Raw genomic sequence first — 27,219 nt, forward strand, 5'->3', positions numbered from 1 at the left:
AGATCAGCCCCCAAAAAAAAAAAAAAAAAATAGGTCAGGAGCCCGTAAAACAGTGGCTTTGCATCCCAGCGCCATCTTAGAACCGATTGCTGCTACTACTATCTTCAATTGAGCTTCTCATTCTCCTTAATTGCCAGGTTGCATTATCAACAGTCCCTTATCTCTGGTATATCTTAGCGTGCATCATTCAAGACTAAGTTTAAATTGTGTGCAGCGCAATGGACATACACTACATTGCCAAAAGTATCTGGACAAAGCAACACTCACTACCAAGTTCCAAACAGCCTCTGGAAGCAACGTCAGCCCGGGAGCATTGTGCAATGGTTTTCCATTGCCGAGCAGCCACACACAAGCCTAAGTTCACCATGCGCAATGCCAAGCGTCAACAGGAGTGGTGTAAAGTTTGCCTCTATTGGACTCTGGAGCAGTGGAAACGCGTTCTCTGGAGTGATGAAACACGCTTCACCATCTGGCAGTCCGACGGCCTAATCTGAGTTTGGCGGGAGAACAGGAGAACACTACCTGCCCGAATGCAAAGTGGCAACTGTAAAGTCTGGTGGAGGAGGAATAATGGTTTTGGGCTATTTTTCATGGTTAGGCCCCTTCGTTTCAGTGAAGGGAAATCTTAACTTAATCTTAACAATGACATTCTAGATGATTCCGTACTTTGTGGAGGCTCTTTCCTCTTTCAGCATGACAATGCCTCCGTGCACAAAGCGAGGTCCATACAGAAATGGTTTGTCGAGATCTATGTGGAAGATCTTGACTGACCTGCACATAACCCTGATCTCAACCCCATCAAACACCTTTGGGATGAATTGGAATGCCAACTGCGAGCCAGGCCTAATCGCCCAACATCAGTGCCCGACCTCATTAATGCTCTTGTGGTTAAATGGTAGCAACCCATCAACAATGTTCCAACGTCTAGTGGAAAGCCTTCCCAGAAGAGTGAAGGCTGTTATAGCAGCAAAGGGAGGACAAACTCCATATTAATGCCCATGATTTTGGAATGAGATGTTCGACGAGCGTGTACTTATAATGCATAATGTCTCAGGAATGGCTGTCTGAGTTGTCAATACTAGAGAGAAAACAGTAGAGAAAACAGTCAGGGCTGAAACCTGGACCTACAGGATGTGGTGAAAAGATTTGCTCACAAACATGCAAGCGACACAGTCGCATCCTGAAGCAAGCATAAGTCTCGACAGAAAAAAAGAGAGAGACACAGACACAAAGAGACTTTCCTTTGAGAGGAAGAAAGAGAAAATGAGACACAGACAGAGAGAGAAGCAGCAAGGAGGACTTCAGGAGACCAGAGTGTCTCAAGTTAGATTGAATTCACCTTGAATATTGCAGCCAATTCGTGTAGGGTATTAGCCATAAAAACAATAAAGCCAACTACTTTTTCTTCCTTGTTAGGCTATTTGATGTGTAATTTTTTTATAAAAATGTAGAAATAGCAGCTAAATATTGTAGGCTATATAGCTATAGATAGTAGACTACCCTGCATAATTTAACAATCCCTAGTAAGCTCATTGTTTGGGGTGTATTGACTGTGTTATTTGTTATTAATAGACTGGTTTTATGTACAACAACTTTCTATCCAAGCTGGGAGAGAGCGCTAGGATGGCTTGTCATGTAGGTTCAGGTAGGCTATATACAGGATAGTTGGTATATTAAAATAAAACATGAATTGGTAGCTGATTAGTATGCTGTTGCATTGAACATTTATTTTACAATCTGCAATGTTTGAATTCCCAACATTAATTACTGAACAAGTAATTACATTATTACCGCCAGCATTGCCACACCACATATAGCTTCGGGAAATGTTAGGCTTAGCATGAGAAAATGACAACCAAATAGGCTTATAAACATTTATCCATTAGCTAAAGCGAAGCTAAAAGGCTACATGCCCTGCCACCACATAAAGCCTATCCTTGATTTGATACGGAATCACATAGACATGTCGCAATTTCAGCACCATGGACAGCGATCAGTAGTCTAGTTTGTGAATGGGGGCCCGAACTCCGACCTTGCAAGGGTGTCCAGAGAAACTGTGTTACGCCAGTGACACACATACTCAACCCTTGTAATCTGGAAACATTACAACCACCATCAATATGAATGAAGCTCATTTACATGGATACCTCTATTAATATTGAAGAAGCCTACGTTTGCTGTCAAGCAAATTGACTTACCCAGTGCAGTAAGACTCCATTGTACACTCTTAAGTTTGAGATCAATGTACTCAGGTGCAAATTTAGAACAAAAAAAAGCGACACAAAATTCAGTGAAACTCAACTTGGTGAGCCCTGGAGACTCGGAACACTACTTGAAATGTTGCAATACTGAACAGAGATATGTGTTAAGAGGGCACTATAGCGGCTGCAGCACCTTTTGAAAGATTTGAATTTGTCAAGGGAACGGGAAATAATACATCGACCGGTTTCAGTCATCTTCAGGCTGTGACAGGGAACACGATTCCAACAGGGCATAGCAGGACTCCTACACCCCCTTTTTAAAATGTTTTGCTGAGAAATAGAGTTTTGGGAATGTGGAGCAATCAACGTTCAGTTGAGTTGTAGCCCCTTTCTCTTGATAGTCTCACTAAACTGGAAACTGATTGTCTCATTAGTTATGGAAAAAGCTGGAATTCCCCTAACTTGCTATCTCATGACTCCAATGACAAATTAAATATTGATTAGTTGTTTCCCTTTGGGTGAAGATATATATTGGACTTTGCTGTACGGAGATTCTGAGAGGGTGGCTCTGTTGAAACAGTTACTGTATGTGTGCAGTGTTGAGGCCTTTCTTCAAACCACCTTTTTCACTAGGTAAGACTTTCTGCTCCTGACGTGTGGCAGTGTAGGATTTGGTAACACTTTATCTTACAGTCCTGTTTCTGATGGAATTTACAGAAAAAATCGATGTGGTTGCAATCATTTTTACTGGGAATTCCTTTCCATAATTTAGCAAACCAGTGTTTAGATTAACTGCAATAAAATGTGATGTTTTTGTATGATTCATATTTGACCCCTAAACTGTCTGAAAGAGCATCAAGACATTTTGCCCATGATATGAGAGAATTAGCTGGAAATAACACTTATGAGCCACTGGAATTCATAGTTAATATCTGTCCTCCCCACTCACAACACAACAATCCCATGTAATTTCCATCAGAGCAAAAACAAGTACATACCTCAAAATGCCCTTAATGTGCATCTCCGCCACTTTTCAACCTCATATTCATTATCTCCAGCTCCAAACTAGTGTTTATAAACTCAGCAAAAAAGTAAACGTCCATTTTTCAGGACCCTGTCTTTCAAAGATAATTAGTAAAAATCCAAATAACTTCACAGATCTTCATTGTAAAGGGTTTAAACACTGTTTCCAATGCTTGTTCAATGAACCATAAACAATGGACAGTAACAGCTTACAGATGGTAGGAAATTAAGGTCACAGTTATGCAAAATTAGGACACTAAAGAGGCTTTTCTACTCTGAAAAACACCAAAAGAAAGATTCCCAGGGTCCCTGCTCAACTGTGTGAATGTGCCTTAGGCATGCTGCAAGGAGGCGAGGACTGCAGGGCAATAAATTGCAATGTCCGTACTGTGAGAAGCCTAAGACAGCGCTACAGGGAGACAGGATGGACAGCTGATTGTCCTCGCAGTGGCAGACCTCGTGTAACAACACCGGCACAGGATCGGTACATCCGAACATCACACCTGAAGGACAGGTACAGGATGGCAACAACAACTGCAACACAATCCCTCCATCAGTGCTCAGACTGCCCGCAATAGGCTGAGAGAGGCTGGACTGAATGCTTGTAGGCCTGTTGTAAGGCAGGTCCTCATCAGACATCGCCGGCAACAACGTTGCCTATGGGCACAAACCCACCGTCGCTGGACCAGACAGGACTGGCAAAATATGCTCTTCACTGATGAGTCACGGTTTAGTCTCACCAGGGGTCATGGTCGGATTCACGTTTATTGTCGAAGGAATGAGCTTTACACCGAGGCCTGTACTCTGGAGCAGGATAGATTTGGAGGTGGAGGGTCCGTTATGGTCTGGGGCGGTTTGTCACAGCGTCATCGGACTGAGTTTTTTGTCATTGCAGGAAATCTCAATGCTGTGCGTTACAGGGAAGACATCCTCTTCCCTCATGTGGTACCCTTCCTGCAGGTTCATCCTGACATGACCCTCCAAGCATGACAATGCCACCAGCCATACTGCTCGTTCTGTGCGTGAGGAATGTCAGTGTTCTGCCATGGCCAGCGAAGAGCCCGGATCTCAATCGCATTGAGCACACCTGGAACCTGTTGGATCGGAGGGTGAGGGTTAGGGCCCCCCACAGAAATGTCCCGGAATTTACAGGTGCCTTTGTGGAAGAGTGGGGTAACATCTCACAGCAACAACTGGCAAATCTAGTGCAGTCCATGAGGAGGAGATGCACTGCAGTACATAATGTAGCTGGTGGCCACACCAGATACTGACTGTTATTTTTTCAGGGGCACATGTCTGTGGAACTTGTTCAGTTTATGTCTCTGTTGTTGAATCTTATGTTCATACAAATATTTACACAGTTTTCTGAAAATAAATGCAGTTGACAGTGAAAGGACGTTTCTTTTTTTGCTGTTCACATGTGAAAACAGCGCATTTCTATGTTTTGCAGAAAAACATTTAATGAAAAAGTTATACCCAATGACATCAAAAGTTAAAACATTTAAAAAAAATTAAAAATACAGTGATTTTCCAACACTATGAGATTCGCTGTGAGGTGAAGAGCGAGAAAATACCCTCCTTCTTGCTTGAAATACGTTTCAGGTTCTGAAAATCACAGTTTTTCTTACTTTTAATCATACCATGTAGGAGAGAAAAGTGAGAAGCAGTTATTTGGATATTTCTACTTATCTTTTTAAATACAGATCATAGAAATTAGCCATTTTCACATATGTATACACACACTGGTTTGGTTCTGGAGATAATGAATATGAGGTTGAAAAGTGGCAGAGTTGCCCTTTAAGGGGCTTCCAGTCTGTTTGGAGCAGTTTATGCCATTTCTGATCGTTTATGGAAGGGAACCTGCTCAGAGACGGTCAAGCAGACTGACTTCATATAGTAGGACCGGAATGTTGCTGTCATAACCTTTGCTATTGATTCGAGCTAATTTGTTTATAATGTCAAGTACAATACCCGGGCAGTCAGTGCTCACAGATGTTAGCTCTCTGACCTTCTGAGCTATGAACTGCACCGTGTAACTGACGGTTAGCCATGCCAGTTTGTCATTAGTTCTAATGACATTTTCATAAATTGCTAATATTCTCTGCATTTGAATAAACTTTTGAATAAATTACACAAATAGCATATGCTGTATTATAGTATGTGCTGCCATAGTGTTGTTCTCTATCTATTATCAACAGCATTTACTGAGGGAAACCTGCTAACAAGACAGAAATAATGGGACTATAAAGGAAACAAACTTGTGAAGTTGCACTAGCCAAAGCTCTCCCAAAGTGTGTTGCAGTGTCAACAAGAGTTTGATTCATCTTTTTGTTTGTTTTCTCGTGTCCGTGTCTCTGAGGAAAGCCCACAGGCGTAGGCCCTTTGCTTTCCATGCAAATGAACACACTACAAACAGCAACGCAAGGCTGTGTGGCGCTTACCAAAAGTATTTATCTAAATATATAAATAATCTCTCGTCCAATGCAACACAAAACCCTTCTCATTTATCGTCTCAATAAATCTTGTCGGCAGGTCTCTTGCATCGGTCATCAGTCATTGCCTACCTTAACTGGGTCAAGACCGCCGAAGCTCCAGAGACCGTTTCTCCCTCTTTGTCTGCGGAACATTGGCGGAACACAGCTGGGATCGGGCCATCGCTCAGGCCTAATAGGGACCCGCAGAATGCAGGAGGAATTCAGGGGAATGTGGTGTGGCCGTTTGGAGAAAATAAGGGCTTGCTGCACCTTTAGTGCAGCTCCACTGTGCAATGAATGATCTTTTTTCATGTGAACATCTTTTAATGGCAAGATTTGTTCAACAAGAGGATTTTTCTTTGCGTAAAAGTTTTTCTCTATGTATAGTAGACTTTTGATCTTAGCTACCTGCCCACCACAGTTGCTACATACTTCAGGTGCCTTTAAGGTAAGGGAGACCCGATGCCTTCTTTCAGTGCTCTTCAGATAGAGCTTGAAGTTGGTCAGTGCATCATGGTGCAGAGCAAGGATCCCTTTGAGAGCCTTTTGCTTGTAGTATACATAAAAGCAGCATGTCCATGAGCAGCAACACCATGAAAGCTTGCTCTTTAGGATCTAGCTGCAAGTCTTCCAATAAAAGCTGCTGCGAGAACTAGCAAAGACAAGCGACTGAATTATCAAGGGAGGCGTGTGGCGCACGCACTTATAAAAGGTGTCCTGGGATGATGGAGGATAGAGACGTAGCTCCAGACGTTCCCAGGGAATTAGATTAAGGAACAATGGCCCTGCAAGAGCTCACAAAGAAAAATTACCTCTATTTTGCAGAGTTTAATACACTCTTTGCTTGGAAATAACACGACAAACAGCCTTTTATTTATTGGATCTGTGATAAAATCTTACATGGAAAACAGGTGGCTGCTGTGTTCTCTCTTACCCTATTTATTTAAAAAACCTTTTGCCCCTGACACTTCTCTTTACACGTTTAAATAACAATACCCATACATATTACAGAGTTTATAAGGGTATGTTTTCAAATAGGGAAATTCTGTACATTCTCCATGAAACTCAAACATTTCCCCATAATTTCCTCAGCAGGGGAGAGTGGGGTATGTTGAGCCATTTGTTTCATTACCATTACTGCATCAAAGGAAATATAGTGTTCGTTCTAACAAATATATCTATATATTTTTCAGGATGGAGTGCATCCCTGTAAATAATCAGAATTTGTGTAAACATAACAGTTTTGAAAATAAAGCTTGTCCAAAAAATGTGGTCTCTTAGCACAAATTATAGGTATGGGGTAAATTGCGACTAAGGACAGCGACCTTGGGGTAAGTTGGTGCTGGTAGTTCAAAGTTTAATTAATGGAATGGGGGTGTGATGTATTGTATATCATAAATGTATGCCTACATTCAGACATAGATCTCTCTGTACAATATCGCTTACCCTTCCATTTTGTGACTAGATGTCTGGGACAGGGATTTTGTTTCGATGTGCCAATTCTCTGCATTTGAGGCTACTAATCCCATAAAACTGGTCCGTGAGATTCACGATAACTTTAGCAAGCTCAGACAACTTATCATCAGACAAGACCTTGTGTGCCTCTGCTCCTCTATCACAGCCTCTCATTTGCACAGGTACATGTTTGTCTATTTCTTTGTCTCTTGCTGCTGCTCAAATGGACTTCATCCCTTCTCCCGCTTCCTCGGCTGCTCTCTTAAGAACCTCAAGGGGGGCTAGAGCCCTGCTTATTGTATGTTTATATACACGGGCATAATGATGTCTGTTCTGTAACAATACCAATGCATGACACATGGCAAAAACTATTATGCATATTATGCAAGAACTGTCTAAATGTAATCATCATTTGAATGAGGAATGGTTGAACTTACTCCATGGCTGAACTTACTCCATGGCCATTGGCTCAACTTAACTCAAGATAAGCATGTAGACTCTATTAGCTCACATAGCTACAAGGATGCAATTTCATGCTAGTTGTATTATATTGTAGCCCATAGAGACTGATGTACAGAACAATCTTGAAGCTATCTGCTGGAAACAAATATAAACGCAACATTTAAATATCCCAGACATATTCCATATGCACAAAAAGCTTATTTGTCTCAAATTGTATGCACAAATGTGTTTACATCCCTGTTAGTGAGCATTTCTCATGTGCCAAGATAATCCATCTACCTGATAGGTTTGTCATATCAAGATTAAACAGCATGATCATTACACAGGTGCAACGTGTCCTGGGGACAATAAAAGGCCACTACGCTGAGCGCAGAATTTAATGTTAATTTCTCTACCATAAGCCTCCAATGTCATTTTAAACAACAGGCCCTTACAACCGCAGACCATGTGTAACCACTCCAGCCCAGGACCTCCACATTAGTCTTCTTCACTTGTGGGATCATCTGAGACCAGCCACCTGGACAGCTGATGAAACTGTGGGTTTGCACAACCAAAGAATTCCTGCACAAACTGTCAAAAAACATCTCAGGGAAGCTGGTGGCAGTGGGGTTATGGTATGGTCAGGCATTAGGTACAGACAATGAACAGAATTGCATTTTATCGATGGCAGTTTGAATGTACAGAGATACCGTGACGAGATCCTGAGGCCCATTGTTGCCATTCATCCACCACCATCACTTTATGTTTCGGCATGATAATGCACAGCCCTATGTCTCAAGGATCTGTAAACAATTCCTGGAAGCTGAAAATGCCCCAGTTATTCCATGGCCTGCTTATTCACCAGACATGTCACCCATAGAGCATGTTTGGGATGCTCTGAATCTACGTGTAGGACAGCGTGTTCCAATTCCCGCCACAATCCAATTCCGCCACAATTCCCGCCACAAACTTCGCACAGCCATTGAAGAGGAGTTGGACAACATTTCACAGGCTACAATCAACAGCCTGATCAACTCTATGCAAAGGAGATGTGTCGCGCTGCATGAGACAAATGCTGGTCACACCAGATACGGACTGTTTTTTTTATCCACGCCCCTACTTTTTCTTAAGGTATCTGTGACCAACAAATGCATATCTGTATTCCCAGTCATGTGAAATCAATAGATTAGGGCCTAATGAATTTATTTCAAATGACAGATTTCCTTATAATAAATGTAACTCAGTAAAATATTTGAAATTGTTGCATGTTGCGTTTATATTTTTGTTCAGTGTACTTTGGTTTAGATACAATCATCATGAAACATGTAACACAATAAATACATTTGACTTTGTGAAAATCTGTTTTTTTGGGTTAGGGTTAACCCTAACCCTAACCATAACTTGCTTACTACTTTTTCCATGTGGTTTCTTCCTTCACAGACTCCATTAAATTATGACCTCTTCCTAAATATTTGGTCACATGATTAATTTTGTGTATGGTTTCCTGGAAATGAGGGGTGGCACAACTAACCCTTTGGCTCAACTTACTGAGCCAAAGAACTGCCAGCCAAATGCCCACAAACAAACAGGCTTGTGACAAATCAGAGGAACCTAACTGGGATCCTTGAATACCTTTATTCTCAGGGCACCTACCAGAGCCACCTCATATTGCCTTAGCTTACCTGGCTGACTAGTCAGTTACTTACTCTGCTGGTTCCTCTGATTTGTCACATGCCTGTTTGTTTGTGGGCATTTGGCTGGCAGTTCTGGGTTCAGGCGAAGTACAGCGCTGTGATGTATTGATTTAGAAAAGGCTGCACTGAGAACAGCTGCGTTCCTCCATAGACTGCGTCCCCGCTGAGTGACAGGCGCTCCGAGCGGCAGAGACAGCGGCCGTCTATTTAGAGAGGGATTCTTAGTGCGTGGCTCTGTAGCCATGACAGCTAATACGGGTGGGAGTCTGTTTGTTTGTTTCATTAAATCCTGCTTGCATTAATCCCATCTGAGAACATTTGGAAAGAATATCGCAGATGACTGAAATGACTGCATTGATATTTCAATGCCTTTCAAAATATGCTATTAGGCTATGGTTTGACACATGAACTGTGCTATCAGCGTAACTCTGTCATCAGAAGGAATACAAATAGATTGATATAATCATTCATATTTAGCTGATTTCAAGTTATCAATTTCACATTTTGGACTTGAGAACCTGCTCAGTACAGTAGGAAAGATGTGTGTTGGTGCAGAGATACAGCCCGTTAGATCATCTGCAAGGTCTTTGTTGTTTAATGACCTGGGACATCATAGAAATACCAGAACATCCATGGGACATTGATGCTATGTCATAGATGCTCAGCTAGACTAGAAATTTAACTTTCTACAGAACACCCAGTAGCTTCAGAAATATTTATATATTTTAATCTCCTTCATTTTGGGGAAACTCATCAATCCCACCAACTGATTGGAATCATCCCATTAAAACAGGGGCCATGTATGAGTAATTACGTAGTAGGACTTTGTTCCTATCGCGAACACAGCACTGCATAGTAACCCCTGCAATTTGGTGAGAAAGAGAAGTGAATCGCACCAGTGAGCTGATGAATAGAGAACATTGTTAATTAAGCAAATTACTGTGTGCAGCACAGAAATAGAAAGCACGGATGTCTGTGGCATTTTCTAGGCTGAACTCTTCAGGAACCTGTTATGGCATCGAAGCAGATTGCAATGTGATATACGTTTAACCTCTAAAAAGCTTAAGCAGTAGTCCTATATACAGTTTAGGAAAGCAGAACATCATGACTGAGCAAATTAAAGACTTTTAGGTATTTTGAGATTTTACTTATTCCACAAATAAGGGGAGCAGTGAATCCTGGAATGTTGTTGTCTCTGTTGACTGTTTTGTAGCTATCCCTCTTATGTGCGATGTGTTTTCTTAATGTGGCCTTAATGACCCTAGTCTCTGAGAGGAGTTGACAGAGTCTTAGCATCAGAGGCTACACTGTGAAATTAAGACGCATTGAATTAGCCTAAAAGGCTCATTGAGCTGTCATTACAGTATTTGGTGGTGAATGCTAATGCATTTTGGGCGACTGGCAGGCTTTAACCCTATAGGGTTCTGGTTATGCTACTCTTGCAACTCTGCATGTACTCCCAGACTGAAACAAGCAGCAGCATTTACAAAACTCACAAATGACTCACTGACATCTGGCTACAGTCACAATGAGAAGGAGTATTCACTGTCCTACAATGAATCAACAGGAAGGGCTGCAAAATGAATATGTTATGTTCACGGTTTATAGACTGCCTATTCCATGAAAGTAAAATATGAGTTGCACCTGTATAATCAGTTGCTTTGTGAGAAGATGTTAAAGTTCACAGTTAGTTATGTAAATGATAGCTGAAAAGTACCAGTGGCTTGGCTTCGGCCCCAAGTGAGAGCAGATCCGCCATAGCCATAGCCCAGTGAAACACGGGTGCCGGCCCGTGTAGATGGAAACTGAAAAGTCTGAGCCTGTTGGGTAAAACATTGAGGTAAATCCTGTATGGAAATGCGCTAGTACAGTACCAGTACCATGTGAGTACCTAACAGTGTATGCCATAAGCGTATTTGAAGTATCCTATGAGTATAACTGTAGAATATGTCATTGGTTCCAACTGGTACCACACAGCAAAATCGATGGTTACATTTAACTCAGAACGTGTTAATCCAGGATAAACTAATGTACAGAAAATTCAGAAATTCTACAGCACAGCAGCAGCGTAATGTCTTAAGTGTAAAACTAACAATGACTCAATAATCAATGCCTTCTGGGAATGCTATAACGTCACAAAGTTATGGGCAGTGTTAGGAAGTTGGTTGTCAGAAGTATACAATGTAAATTTACTTTTAATCTGTCTCTCTGTATATTTCAAGACATGGAATATGACGGTACAGTGAGATATCTGATGGATTGCAAGATACTTTACTTGCCAATCATCTTGAAAAAAAATGTATACTTAACTGGAAATCAACCAATCCTTGGAAAGGTCAAATGCGTTATTATCTAAATGTTGAAAGTGCATGGATGACGGTAAGAAACAAAAAGGTAGAGTTTGAGGCCATGTGGCGGAGAGTAATGCGGCGTTGGAGATTGGGACATAATTAGCCTATTTCCCAGGGTGCCTTTTCTTTGAGTGCATTGCAGATTTACCACCTATGACTGTATTTGCTAGTGACAAAGCCTGTGGTGTTCACCAAGTGAGTACCAAGGTGAAAGCCATCATCAACATCTTACTCTAAAACAATACATACTGTATATAGTGGTGTTAGGAAACGTCTGGTTTATAGGCCACATCAGGCCTTCAAGTCACATTATTCTGGCTTGCAACTTGATGTGTAGTGATGGGAGAAACTAAAGCTTCCTGATGCATTGAGGTTTTCCAGCCAATTGTGTTGAAACTAGGTTCATTATTCAAGGATTTGACCAACACTATTGGCACCTGCTGGTCAAAACAATTTATCGACGACACCCCACATCCCATTGCACGTGCTCAGTGTAGCCTTTTTTGTTTTCTTCCAAACCAATACCAAACCAATCAGGTGGTTGTTCGATAAAACAAAGCTTCGGACATCATTGAACACGTGTTTCTGATAAAGTGATACAGGCATCAGCATGCTGCTTTGAAGTACTTCAAAGCATATATTGGAGCTCTTGCATCAAACATAATATCGCTAGTGATGTGTAATTCCTACTAGAATCCAGACAGAGTTAAGATATCCAAAAGTTGGACATTTTATTCAATCAATCAAATGTTTTTATAAGGCCCTTTTTACAGTTTTCACAAAGTGCTTATACAGAAACCCAGCCTAAAACCCCAAAGAGTAAGCAATGCAGGTGTAGAAGTACAGCAGCTAGGGAAAACTCCCTGTAAAGACAGGAACATAGAAAGAAAATTAGAGAGGAACCAAGATCTGATGGGTGGCCAGTCCTCTTCTGGCTGTACCGGGTGGCGATTATAAGAGTACACGGCCATTAAAGACAGATCGTTCTTCAAGATATTCAAACGCTCATAGATGACCAGCAGGGTCAAATAATAATCATAGTGGTTATAGAGGGTTCAACAGGTCAGCACCTCAGGAGTAAATGTAATTTGGGTTTTCATAGCTGAGGATGCAGAGGTCAGGGCAGCAGATGCAGTAGAGATAGAGAGATAGGGGGAGAGGGAGAGAGAGAGAGTTGAAAGAGCAGGTCTGGGAAAAGGTAGCATGTCCGGTGAACAGGCAGAACAGCAGAAACTGGATCAGCAGCACAAGGTACAGTGGTTCCTCTTTTAAAAGTTGCAAGCATGAAGTACCCAGCGTCACAGCTTCATTGCTCCAGAGCACTCATTATGCATTTGGTTCCCAAGGTTTTTATTTGACCAATCATATTCAGTGGTTCCAATGACAAATTTTGATGCGAGCCATCCTTGCCAGGTGACGTTCTTCAACAAAGATGGCTGACAAAACATTACGGTGGAACCAGATGTAAGTTGTTAATAACGTCATAACGAGTTAAACAAAAAAATGTACAATTGAGAGGAATATGTTAGTTAATGTAGAGACAAACGTTTGTGCGCATTATTTTGTCATAAAGTTAATTTACGAAAATCGCTATTTAGTAAGTTATCTGACTAGCTAACATTAGCCAGCTAGCTAGTGTTAGGAGAATACATTTGTAATTAATGTTGTTTTATGTTTTAGGGACTCCTGAGAAAACCAGCAAACCAGGCTGTCGTCTTGTGAAACAGTGAATGTAAAGAATCTAGCTAGCTAAAGCATATGGATGCGTAGCTAGCTACATTATGTAGCCGATCTGTTTATGAACCCTGAAACGTTAGGTTCTGAACTAATATTCATATCAATCTATGAACCTCAGCTATCATAGTTGTATCAACTTCAAGTCTGAATGGCATTAATGATGCAAGTCCTATATACACATGTACTGTAGTTATTACCACGCATGAGCTTCCCACATTGTATATATTGAATTGAATATTAAATATTGAATATATTCACTGATCATTTACTCTTCCTTAGCAAATAAAGGTGCGGTTCAGGTATAAATCTCTGAGACATTATTTTTCAGTCATATCAAACTCAATTATTTGAATGATGCTGTGTCTGCATGTACAGTATGTATTACAATTATACACTTCTACAGTGTTTACCACTCCTGCTCCTGGGACATCAATGATTACACATTGTAACTATGCAGTAGACTAGAAACATGGTTGATTTGTAATTCATATATACAGAAAAAAAAACTATGCATATCGAATTCCCTTCATCTGCATTATCTGATTACACAGGATAGTATTTCAGTGAGATACTTAATTTCAACCAGTGGAGAATGTGAAACGCTTTATTGAAAGAAGGTCATTATCCAGGTGTTATAAATACATAAATGCATTATAATTACAAGTTCAATCTGTACTTCAATGCACATATGGTGTGCATTATTAAACAAGGAAGAAAGACGAGGAGGGGATAGAGGTGTGGAAGACAGAAAGGGAAAGAGGTAAGAACAGCAGCAGACAGCATGTGATTCAAGAATTACAGTGCTACCCTAATATTCTCTCAGTTCATAACAAATGCGGTGTCTCCTAACCAGACTTGGACCCCCAGTTGGCCCGAAGGTTATCTTAGGAGTGGGTGAGGTGGCGATGACGGGACTGGCTTCCTCTCTCACGTCAAAACATACTTGTAGACGAGAGTATGATGAAGCCTTGTTTTTTTTTATTCTACCACGGTCAGTCATCTTAAATCAGGAGGTGAAATGCAAAACTGACCTTGGATCGTTAACTCTGGTACTACAACGTCTCTGTCTGTATTTCACCCGACCAAGTGACATCTCACCAATGATCATGCTGTGCCCTCTGTGTCAGCCAGTTCAGATGCGGGAGGGGTTCACCAAAACAGCTAATATAACCTAGAGGATTTAGGGAGAAGGGGGAGAGAGATGAAGTGAAGAAGAGAGACTGCTATTGTGTGTGTGTGGTCTCACCTGGTGTCCACACTAGGTGACTACAGAGTACTTTATGCTGAAAAACAGACACGTGAGGACAAACAATACAAGATAATATCAATAGAAGATACTATATGTGACGCAGACACCTATCAGAGTGTACCTGAAACATTTAAATATAGAGGGATATGTGTCAGGGAAATCATGACTTGGCAGCAACAGATAGTCCAGTGAAAATGGCTCTGTTTATGTGGTGTAAATCTGAAAATTAAAGCATGTGAGACAGGTTCCATGTACAGCAAGACAGGCAGAGATGGAGAAGAAGAACACAGAACAGTTTAATTACCTCTAGTTATGGACACTTTTGCCAGCAATAAAGCTTCCACGGCCTGTTCCTCGGACAGTGAACATCTGGCAATATCTACATTTTCGACCCCTTGGTCAGCTCGCTCCCTGAAAGTAAAGAAAACAACTTATTTTTTTAGATATGAAAATAATACCTGAGATATGACTGTTCAATCTAAAGCAGAAGTCATTTTTAGGATACGTCAATACAGCCCAGTGCTGCTTACCTGTGATGCTATCTTTGTAGGTGTCCGCTTTGACTTCCTTAGTGTTGACTTCAGAAAATATTTTTGGGATTGAAAATAAAAACGTTTTTTCTCTCGACAAAAAGACACAAATGTACCTCCAGAGCATATAACAATTTGCCTGTGAATAACCACACCTTCATACAAACGTGCTACTGTATGCAGAATTCTTGACCATCAACCGAAGATGCTGCCATATCCTGCCAGCATGCCCACAAGCGAGCCACTGAGAATGATGACGCATGGAAGAGGGAAAGGAATGAGTTGGGAACAGCAATTAATTGCAAGTTGGGGAGGAGGGCTAATAGTCGAACAATAGACTTTTCAACCTTTTCTAAAGAATAGTCTAATAGCCGAGCTAGGTGTGACCCCCCTGACAATTTGTTAGCTACACTGTCCTTACAGCAGTATGTTTTGATTTAGAATGGACCATTATCATGCATCTGTCTCAAAACAGGGGCAGTGGGAAAAAATACATGTCATCTATACACTAACGGTCAAAAGTTTTAGAACACCTTTTCAATCACGGGTGCTGCCCTGGCCTTCACAATCCCTCGAACTCAACCCAATTGAGATGGTTTGGGTTGTCATCAGGGCTATTTGAAGAATCTCAAATATAAAATAGATTTAGATTTGTTTAACACCTTTTTGGTTACTAGATGGTTACTTTTTGGTTACTTTTTGGTTACTAGATAATTCCATGTGTTATTTCATAGTTTTGATGTCTTCACTAATATTCTACAATGTAGGAAATAGTAAGAATAAAGAAAAACCCTTGAATGAATAGGTGTTCTACAACTTTTGACCGGTAGTGTAAAAGTTAAATAGCGAACGGAGGACGCTCTTCCCGTGGTTCATTTTCATGCCAGCCAGGTAGGCTATAGCCCTGTTGTAAAGTTAAACAATGTGCTTAATATTAGGAAAGTTGAGAAATACATGTTGCTTAACCTGAGCTCATGGGCAATCATGAAGTGATTGATTACAGTTTTGAAGACATTTGCATTAATGTCCGAGTGATTAGAGGGACAATAGAGTGCTGAGTACGAGGCATTTAGCAAGTTTGGTAGGCTACTAATGACCATCAGCAGCATCATAGCTTAGAGAAGCCTAATTACCGTTACGAAACAGTCATGTGGATTTTGACTGCCTTCGTGACTCATGACCCCCGGTGTGGAGATAATACAGACACCGCAACAGCCCTTGTTACATCCCTTTTTGGGCTTGCAGTATATAGAACACTTTTTGGGGGTTCTTTCTAGAACCTTTATGGAGATTGGTTCTATAAAGAACCTTTCTAAATCTCAAAGGATCTTTGTGAATCAAACAGGGTTTTTTATTCTGGTTATGTTATTTTGTTAAAGCACACTTTTAAAGTCTCAGTCACAAATGACAGCTCTAATAAACTTCTTATGGTGAACCACATGTGAACGAGAGGCTTGAAAAATCAAGTGCATGCTCTGGGCATTACTTACTCAAATAAATGGAATGAGTCAAAAGATTTGTTCTTTGGACTGAACCAGTCAAAAAGAGCCAATCTTCCCATCACTAACACTGGCAATAGTCGTATACTGAATAACATATACTAGCATAACACAACAGATTAGATCAACTGGAATGATAATCTCATTCAAAATTACACAAAACAAGCTCAGTAAACCATGCCCCAAAATATTTTCATGAGCCGTCACCCCTACATTTGAATTATGACTAAAAGATCAAAGAACCGTTTAACGGAAACCATTGTTTCCACATTGTACCATCATCCTTCCCAAAGAAACCTTGAAGAACCCTCTGTGCGTAGCTGGTGTAATGAAGAACCATGCAAAGGGTTTTTGAAAGAACCAATACAGTGACAAAATGAAGAACACTTTTTGGTACTAACTAGAACCTTTTTTTGAGAGGCTAGAGCGATGCTCTCAAACATTTTTCCCGGAGAGCGACCCTGGAGAGGCATTTAAGATGATGACTGATAATCAATAAATATAGAGTGTTATATGAAGAGCAGTGGCATTTCTCTCAGTATTCCCTGTCTTGTCCTTCGGGCATATTAGCAGCCCCAGACCCTTTCTTTCCGGACCCCTAGCTTCTGCCGTTTTTTTATCTCAATTTAAAATAATTTCTGTGGAACAATAAAGTACCTTACTGTGATTGTTTTCAGTAAAAAAGAAAAGGAAAGGAAAAAGCTTAGCACAGAGCTATTTCTCAAGAAAGAACTGTCTGGGAGTGGTCTGAGTGGGGAGCGGAAAACTGAAAACGAGCTGTTATTGGCAGAGAGGTTTGTAACTCTCTTTTGTATTGGTCTATTTACTAATTTACCACCTGGTGATGTCACCAGGCAGGCCAAAACCCTATCCCACCAAAAGAGGCAGAAATTTCAGCCGGTTCTTTTCAAACAGCTCTTCCACACCTCAAAGTGTGCAAATACACAGAGTGTACAAAACATTAGGAACACCTTCCTAATATTTAATTGCACCCCCTTCTCCCCTAAGAACAGCCTCAATTCATTGATGCATGGACTCTACAAGGTGACGAAAGCGTTACATAGGGATGCTGGCCCATGTTGACTCCAACACTTCCCACAGTTGTGTCAAGTTGGCTGGATGTCATTTGGGTGGGGGACCATTCTTGATACACATGGAAAACCTAGCAGCTTTGCACTTCTTGACAAAATCAAACCGGTGCGCCTGGCACCTACTACCATACCCTGTTCAAAGGTAGTTACATCTTTAACCCTCTGAATGGCACACATAAACAATCCATGTCTCAATTGTCTCAAGGCTTGAAAATCCCCTTCATAATATAATATAATAATATATAATATAATAATAATATATAATAATAATATATGCCATTTAGCAGACGCTTTTATCCAAAGCGACTTACAGTCATGTGTGCATACATTCTACGTATGGGTGGTCCCGGGGATCGAACCCACTACTCTGGCGTTACAAGCACCATGCTCTACCAACTGAGCTACAGAAGGACCCTTCATCTACACTGATTTAAGTGGTGACATCAATAAGGGAGAGTAGCTTTCACCTGGATTCACCTGGTCAATCTGTCAATCTGTCGGTGTACATAAAAGACAGCAAAATCTCATTTTAAGCAGTATTTATCACCCAGGGTGGCCAGCAGTTGATTAGCTCATTGACATGCTATTTCACAGACATACTGCCCCACTGGTGAATGTAATAATGTTATTTCTGTCTTATCTCTGAAAGTTGAACAGTAGCCCCCATCCGCCCCCATCAACTCTCCATCTGCACTCACACACATTCATGAAGGTAGATTATATCCAGATTTTTTCCCTTGGTATTAGTGATATATGTATCACTTCCACAACCCCCTCCCCATCAGATAAAGGTATGGGAAAATGTAAGAATGTAATTAAGTACCCTTTGTGTTGTTCAACTCAAAATGTTATTGATAATTGAGACTATTACAGTCACTATCAAATTGCCAGTCTCAATAGGCCACTGGAGAATGTATTACCTTATTAAGCAGTCCGTATACAATTTACTTTTCTTTGTCATCCTCTGGCCACCCTATCGGATTGTAATTTTGTGCAGGTTATCCGAGTGCATTTTGAATAGTATAAATGGTTTTGTCTCTCTGTGTTATCTATATCTCTGGCTTTCAAATTTCTCCCCATGTGAATTGTTCATTTTCAGAAGGATACCTACTGCACCTCTGGCAAACTGTAATTTCATTGAGATTGAGGTGATGTGAATTTAAATTGCATGTCATTAATTAGATATTTTTCACTCAAAGTTAAATCTTTTGATCTTTTTTTCCTTCACCCTTTTACCTTGTCTATTTCCTTTGTGGTTGCATATGTCCCCTTTAAGAACATTGGCATCAGCTGTTCCCATTAAAACATCAACATACATTTGGTATAGGTTGTTGCATCGACAATAGCCCTGATGTAGAGGGCTGACAGATATCATTTTTCATGCTGCGGGCAGAAGTGGGCGGTCAGACAGAGCTCAAGAGAAAGTGCAAGTGTCCGCTCTCTCTCCTCCTCTTCTCTCTTCAAACTATGTCTAGCCTATTGGCTGATATAGCACAGTAATGCCACGAGCCTAATATAATGGTCCACGTGAGAATCTCAGCTAATTTAACATATTTCATAGGTTATTTTTGCTCATTTTGATATTGCCTTTAGGACCCAAAATTGCTGGGACCGTGGCTGGCAAGCGAGCTGTTACATGGGCCTAAATTAACATTCAGGACTGGGGACCAGTTCTTGCTGGAACAGTTGGGAGTGGACAGAAAGCCAGTGGGAGCGGGGTGAAGAAATCAGTCCTGCGCAGACCTCTACCCTGATGTTTCTGTTGTGATCCTCTGTTGGAGGAAAACATGTTTGTTTTTTTATCTCTCCATTACAGCTTAAATCTACTGTAACTTGATTGAGTTTGTACAATGGATTTTTTTGCAATGCTTGTGGAGGTAATTGAGATTGCTTCCTTGACATTGCTCTCTGTGTGAAAACAATAACAATGCCCTTGGCTTTAAGTTTGTGCAACAGTGATTTGTTCCTCTTCTTTGCTGTATGTGCTGACATTTGCATAGTTTTATTTTTTGTTTGTTATCATATATTCTGCTAAATTATTAATTTCCCCTTGACCTAAATATGTAACTCTCTCTCTCCCCCTATCCCTCTCTATCCCTCTCTCTATCCCTCTCTCTCTCTCTCTGAGGGCCAATTGGGGTGTCATGATATGCAAATTCAAGTGTGCAAATGCCCTACTTTCTTATGAATAGCCATTTGTGTATGATCAAGTATAAAAACAGGTCTACATCAAGAGAAGAAAGCTCTTTGTAGAGCTAAAATGATCTGTTTCATAATACAGATCTAATTATTCATTGGCAGGTTTTATTCTGCCATTTTTCTTTCCCTTTGTCATTACGGATGCCCTTTCTGTGTGTTGTTTTCACTTCTGACCGTGCAAGTGAACAGGAATTGGCTTTAGGGGCTTGATAATAACGCCTGAACACTCCCTCTCCCAACATGTGGAAGGTTGCAGTCTCCAGTGTCGAGTAGGTGTCGAGCACATGTGCATACCAGTGTTGTGTATGTATTCATGGATGCCGAGGGAAGCCAGGCTTCCCCAAAAATGTGACACATTTTAAATGTTTTATTTATGATAAAACAAAATTGTCTGTACCTATCTCACCCGAAAAATAATCAAAGCAAGGGAAACAGTGCCCCTCTGTCTCAGTATGTCTAGCCCATGTATCTGATGCTGTCATAGAGAATGATATAGGCCACTAGATGCCAAAAGGCTGTATTAGCATGGGCAGCGCCATTGAGGGTTTCCCCCATTTATATGTAGTCAGCTGGGTGGGACTTCCGACTTCATTGGCTGATCCCTCCTGGTGACCCTGTTGGAGTCATGTCCAACTGGGTCATCAGAAGGGATCAGCCAATCGTGATGAAGAAAATGTACTATTTCAAAATGGAGATTGGCTCAATGGCAATGCCCATGCTGTCACAAAGACTATAATGGCACAGGTACAAAAATGAGTCTCTCTATCTATGTCTATGGATGCTGTCTGGACAAAAACTGTAAGACTTTGGCATATATACTTTGCCACCGTAGCAATGTCAATAAGCATTTGGCCTATTTTGATAAAAAAAAATCTATAAAATAATTTGCCAATCAGCGTTGAGCTGAACTCAACTGTGGGTGGCCCTGGAGACCATGCGAGGAAGTTAGGCTAGAAAGCACTTTAGCCAGGTAGCTAGTCTAGGACACCAAAAGCAAAAAGCATTTACTAAAGTACGACAGCCATGGACCGTTATGCCAAATTGAAGGAGAGGAGGATGGCATTGGCGTTCATCCAGTCTTCAAGTATGGTGCCTCTATAACATGTTTTTTCTACTTGTGAGCGCACACACATACAGTGGGGCAAAAAAGTATTTAGTCAGCCACCAATTGTGCAAGTTCTCCCACTAAAAAAGATGAGAGGCCTGTAATTTTGATCAGAGGTACACTTCAACTATGACAGAAAAAATGAGAAAAAAAACCCGAAAATCATATTGTAGGATTTTTTTATGAATTTATTAGCAAATTATGGTGGAAAATAAGTATTTGGTCACCGACAAACAAGCAGGATTTCTGGCTCTCACAGACCTGTAACTTATTCTTTAAGAGGATCCTCTGTCCTCCACTCGTTACCTGTATTAAGGGCTCCTGTTTGAACTTGTTATCAGTATAAAAGACACCTGTCCACAACCTCAAACAGTCACACTCCAAACTCCACTATAGCCAAGACCAAAGAGCTGTCAAAGGACACCAGAAACAAAATTGTAGACCTGCACCAGGCTGGGAAGACTGAATCTGCAACAGGTAAGCAGCGTGGTTTGAAGAAATTAACTGTGGGAGCAATTATTAGGAAATGGAAGACATACAAGACCACTGATAATCTCCCTCGATCTGGGGCTCCACGCAAGATCTCACCCCGTGGGGTCAAAATGATCACAAGAACGGTGAGCAAAAATCCCAGAACCACACGGGGGGACCTAGTGAATGTCCTGCAGAGAGCTGGGACCAAAGTAACAAAGCCTACCATCAGTAACACACTATGCCGCCAGGGACTCAAATCCTGCAGTGCCAGACATGTCCCCCTGCTTAAGCCAGTACATGTCCAGGCCCATCTGAAGTTTGCTAGAGAGCATTTGGATGATCCAGAAGAAAATTGGGAGAATGTCATATGGTCAGATGAAACCAAATTACAACTTTTTGGTAAAAACTCAACTCGTCGTGTTTGGAGGACAAAGAATGCTGAGTTGCATCCAAAGAACATCATACCTATTGTGAAGCACGGGGGTGGAAACATCATGCTTTGGGGCTGTTTTTCTGCAAAGGGACCAGGATGACTGATCCATGTAAAGAAAAGAATGAATGGGGCCATGTACCGTGAGATTTTGAGTGAAAACCTCCTTCCATCAGCAAGGGCATTGACGTGGCTGGGTCTTTCAGCATGACAATGATCCCAAACACACCGCCCGGGCAACAAAGGAGTGGCTTCGTAAGAAGCATTTCAAGGTCCTGGAGTGGCCTAGTCAGTCTCCAGATCTCAAACCCATAGAAAATCTTTGGAGGGAGTTGAAAGTCCGTGTTGCCCAGCAACAGCCCCAAAACATCACTGCTCTAGAGGAGATCTGCATGGAGGAATGGGCCAAAATACCAGCAACAGTGTGTGAAAACCTTGTGAAGACTTACAGAAAACGTTTGACCTCTGTCATTGCCAACAAAGGGTATATAACAAAGTATTGAGATAAACATTTGTTATTGACCAAATACTTATTTTCCACCATAATTTGCAAATAAATTCATTAAAAATCCTACAATGTGATTCTCTGGATTTTTTTTCTCATTTTGTCTGTCATAGTTGAAGTATACCTATGATGAAAATTACAGGCCTCTCTCATATTTTTAAGTGGGAGAACTTGCACAATTGGTGGCTGACTAAATACTTTTTTTGCCCCACCATACATGTAGAAATCAGTACCATGGACAGCCACATGATATTTAGCAACGTTGATTGGACTTAATTATTTTTGGTATCTTTAAGATTGTTTCCACTCTATTAGACAAATACATTTAAACCGTTTTTCACAGTTTTTCACAATTTGACATTTAATCCACAAAAGAAATTCTCTGTCTTAGGTCAGTTAGGATCACCACTTTATTTTAAGAATGTGAAATGTCAGAATAATTGTAGATATCATTATTTATTTCAGCTTTTATTTCTTTCATCATTCTCAGTGGGTCAGAAGTTTACATACACTCAATTAGTATTTGGTAGCATTGCCTTTAAATTGATTGACTTGGGTCAAATGTTTCGGTTAGCCTTCCACAAGCTTTCCAAAATAATATTCCTTCTGACAGAGCTGGTGTAACTGAGTCAGGTTTGTAGGCCTCCTTGCTCGCACACAATTTTTCAGTTCTGCCCACAACTTTTCTATAGGATTGAGATCAGGGCTTTGTGATGGCCACTCCAATACCTTGACTTTGTTGTCCTTAAGCCATTTGGCCACAACTTTGTAAGTATGCTTGGGGTCATTGTCCATTTGGAAGACACATCTGCAACCAAGCTTTAACTTCCTGACTGATGTCTTCAGATGTTGCTTTAATATATCCACATAATTTTCCTCCCTCATGAAGCCATCTATTTTGTGAAGTGCACCAGTCCCTCCTGCAGCAAAGCACCCCCACAACACCTGCCACCCCCGTGTTTCACAGCTGGGATGGTGTTCTTTGGTTTGCAACCCTCCCCCTTTTTCCTCCAAACATTACGATTACCATTATGGCCAAACAGTTCTATTTTTGTTTCATCAGACCAGAGGACATTTCTCCAAAAGGTACGACCTTTGTCCTCATGTGCAGTTGCAAACCGTAGTCGCTTTTTTTATGGCAGTTTTGGAGCAGTGGCTTCTTCCTTGCAGAGAGGCCTTTCAGGTTATGTCGATATAGGACTCGGTTTTACTGTGGATATTGATACTTCTGTACCTGTTTCCTCCAGCATCTTCACAAGGTCCTTTGCTGTTGTTCTGGGATTGATTTGAACTTTTCACACCAAAGTCAAAATCAAATCAAATCAAATCAAATTTATTTATATAGCCCTTCGTACATCAGCTGATATCTCAAAGTGCTGTACAGAAACCCAGCCTAAAACCCCAAACAGCAAACAATGCAGGTGTAAAAGTACGTTCATCTCTAGGACACAGAACGCATCACCTTCCTGAGCGGTGTGTCGGCTGCGTGGTCCCATGGTGTTTATACTTGCGTACTATTGTTTGTACAGGTGAACGTGGTAGCTTCAGGCATTTGGAATTTGCTCCTAAGGATGAACCAGACTTGTGGAGGTCTCCAATTTTTTTTCTGAGGTCTTGGCTGATTTCTTTTGATTTTCCCATGATGTCGAGCAAAGAGTCACTGAGTTTGAAGGTAGGCCTTGAAATACGTCCACAGGTACACCTCCAATTGAGTCAAATTATGTAAATTAGCCTATTAGAAGCTTCTAAAGCCATGACATCTTTTTCTGGAATTTTCCAAGCTGTCAACTTAGTGTATGTAAATTTCTGACCCACTGGAATTGTGATACAGTGAATTATAGGTGATATAATCTGTCTGTAAAATATTTTTGGAAAAATTACTTGTGTCATGCACAAAGTAGATTTCCTAACCAACTTGGCAAAACTATAGTTTGTTAATAAGACATTTGGGGAGTGGTTGAAAAACGAGTATTAATGACTCCAACCTAAGTGTATGTAACCTTCTGACTTCAACAGTTGTCTAGTTGATTTGATGATGTTTAAATGTTTAAGTTGAAATGGTGCTGGAATAGCGGAGGCAGTGCTCCCTTTGTCTTTGTGCTGACTTTCTGTGACTCTCTGTGGCTCTAAATCAGTAGTTGTTTAGTAAACTGTCTGTCACGCTCTGACCTTAGTTCTTTTGTTATGTCTTTGTTTTAGTATGGTCAGGGCGTGAGTTGGGTGGGTTGTCTATGTTTGTTTTTCTATGAGTTGGTATTTCTGTGTTTGGCCTGGTATGGTTCTCAATCAGAGGCAGCTGTCAATCGTTGTCCCGGATTGAGAACCATACTTAGGCAGCCTGTTTTCACCCTTGATTTGTGGGTGATTATTTTATGTGTCTGGGTGTTCCACATGGAACTGTTTCGGTTGTTGTTATTTCACATTGTTATTTTGTATTTTTCTGTGTTCTATTAAAAATATCATGAACACCTACCACGCTGCGCACTGGTCCTCCGATCCTTCCTACTACTCCTCGTCAGAGGAGGAAGAAGACCGTTACACTGTCAGAAACATTCAAATGCTTGATCACGCTGTAGGTCATGAAACTGTTTGTTACATTCAATATTTGCTTTGTGGACTTCACCGGATAGATACTGCTCCCCAGTTTTGTGATGAAACAAACATGTGGTTGAATATATTTCGGCACTCTGTGATTGTTGTCTTTTTATTATCTCGGCATTATTACATATCGTATGGAGTAGGTCTAATCTCGGTTACCCAGAAGTTAAATTCTCACGAAAGTTGTCATTCCCATTTAACTTCTGTGGGGAATGACATTAACAATTGTGATTTCCATTTTGTGAAGGAAGGAAGCAAAGTCTCCTCCCTCGCAAAAGGAACTCTCGGCCAAATCCCTCCCTTTCGCTAATTTCACCTGTGTTTCTGATCCGTGTGAACACACGTGTGAAGCACTAAACATGGAAGGAGTGAGTGAGGATGTTTTCAACCTAGCGATTTTGAATCTTAGCAGTGTCCATTCCATAGTTCCAGTCGGTATTAGATAGAACGGGAAAACAACCTGTGGTTACCTCGTTTACCCCATTGGTTCACAGCAAAATCTTGACACCTTTCAAAAACAATTTGATTGTTGTTGGGGTACAATAACTACCGCTCACAGGGCTTGAAATCACCGCCCCAGTTTAAATGCCGTCTTTGCGTAATCCTGATTTGTCCAAATAATAAATCAAGAAAACCCAAAACGAAGAGCTACTGCTGCTTGTAATCGCATAATTCTACAGATTCTTGACAGATTCTTGCCGTTCACACGTGAATCTGACCATGACGGATTTGATAAGGTCGAGGGAGCCTTGCCGCAAACCACCGTGAGATCTATGTCCATGCATTGGTTGGTTCCCTCCTGTGGGCTGCGCATAATTACAACCAGAGCTCAGATGGTGTACAGTAGTGTACTGATCATTAGAGTGTTCCTGTTTCATAACTTTAATGATCATGGTATTTCATGCATAACATGTCCCTTGTCCATCCATGTGCTGCAAATCCTAGATTCTCATGTTTATCACACACTTTATCTTGCATCCTTTATTAAGGACACCGAAGTCCCTGTGTCGGTGTATATAATAGATTATTCTCTTTCTCTCTCCCCTCTTTGTCACTTACTCTTTCTCGCTCCCCCTCTCTCCCGTCTGTCTCTCTCTATTTCCTTGTCTGTACACAGGTGTTTTTCTAGTTTCCCAGCTAGCACATAACGTTCTGAGAACCTTTCCTAGAGCTTGGTGAGAGTGTGGTTGTCCTATGGTTGTTTTGCATACAACCATCCCACAACATTCTGGGAATGGTGCAGAATATTTGCTTGGCTTTGGTACATCCTCAGCAAATTTAAGGAAGTTGACAAAATAATGTTATTTTCTTGGCCTTTCATTACTTTCAAATAACCCTTAATTTTTGTTCTCAAAACGTTAATAAAACCTCCCAGTAAAAAAAATCCGGGAACCATTGTGAAACATTCTCAGAACCTCCCTGCAACCGAAAAATATACATTCCCAGAGCAGGCAAAATGTTGACTTCCATTATCAGAACATTTAAAAAAACGTTCAGTTTTACTGGTCAGAGAAATGTATGGCTTCGTTTTCCGAGAACCAATGGGAAACCAAAAACATACTTTCCCACAACTTCCAAGGACCCAAATGATAGCTGGGCAGTTTGCAAAAGCAGCCTGCAAACTTACAGACACTGCCATACATTTTGAAAGAATTTCTTTCACATATGTTGTGCAAAACTGTTCATCCATTCTGCATCTGACTGGATGTATTTGGATTTTGTGAATTGATACCATTTTGTGATTTTGTCACAGTAGTAAAAAATATTTGATTTAATATATTAACCATTGACTTGTAATATAGATAGATAGATAGATAGATAGATAGATAGATAGATAGATAGATAGATAGATAGATAGATGAGCTAATGGTACATCAGCCACAGAGCCACTGCCATAACGAGAGTAAACCGTCCCTCTTCCTCTCCTGTCCTCTCCCCACAGCTCGCATTGTGAGGAGCCGGCAGTGGTGTGATATGATGCCTTGCTTGGAAGACGAGGGCTGTGACCTCTTAGTAAACCAGTCGGGCTGGACCTGCACACAGCCTGGGGGCCGGGTGAAGACCACCACGGTAAGACAAGACTGCCAAGCCTCGTAACCACACAATCTGTCACAGTTAGAGTGACCAGAGGCCATAAGACCTGTCCAGGGACCTTTGTTTGGC

The 27,219-nt window shown here is 41.0% G+C and overlaps 1 protein-coding gene across 2 annotated transcripts in view; it reads left to right on the forward strand.

Moving 5' to 3' along the window:
• LOC118396457 (chemokine-like protein TAFA-5) overlaps positions 1-27,219 on the forward strand; it is a 153,490-nt gene that overhangs the window by 64,644 nt on the left and 61,627 nt on the right. For both annotated transcript variants that reach the window (XR_004828195.1, XM_035790691.1), the window contains exon 3: positions 26,999-27,126. Coding sequence is in view for 1 of the 2 variants with exons in the window: in XM_035790691.1 (XP_035646584.1) it covers positions 26,999-27,126 (128 nt within the window). In the remaining variant the exon portion in view is untranslated. The remainder of the gene's footprint in view (positions 1-26,998; positions 27,127-27,219) is intronic.

Source organism: Oncorhynchus keta, chromosome 17 (genome assembly GCF_023373465.1).
Source record: "Oncorhynchus keta strain PuntledgeMale-10-30-2019 chromosome 17, Oket_V2, whole genome shotgun sequence".
In the NCBI taxonomy this organism is placed as follows: domain Eukaryota; kingdom Metazoa; phylum Chordata; class Actinopteri; order Salmoniformes; family Salmonidae; genus Oncorhynchus; species Oncorhynchus keta.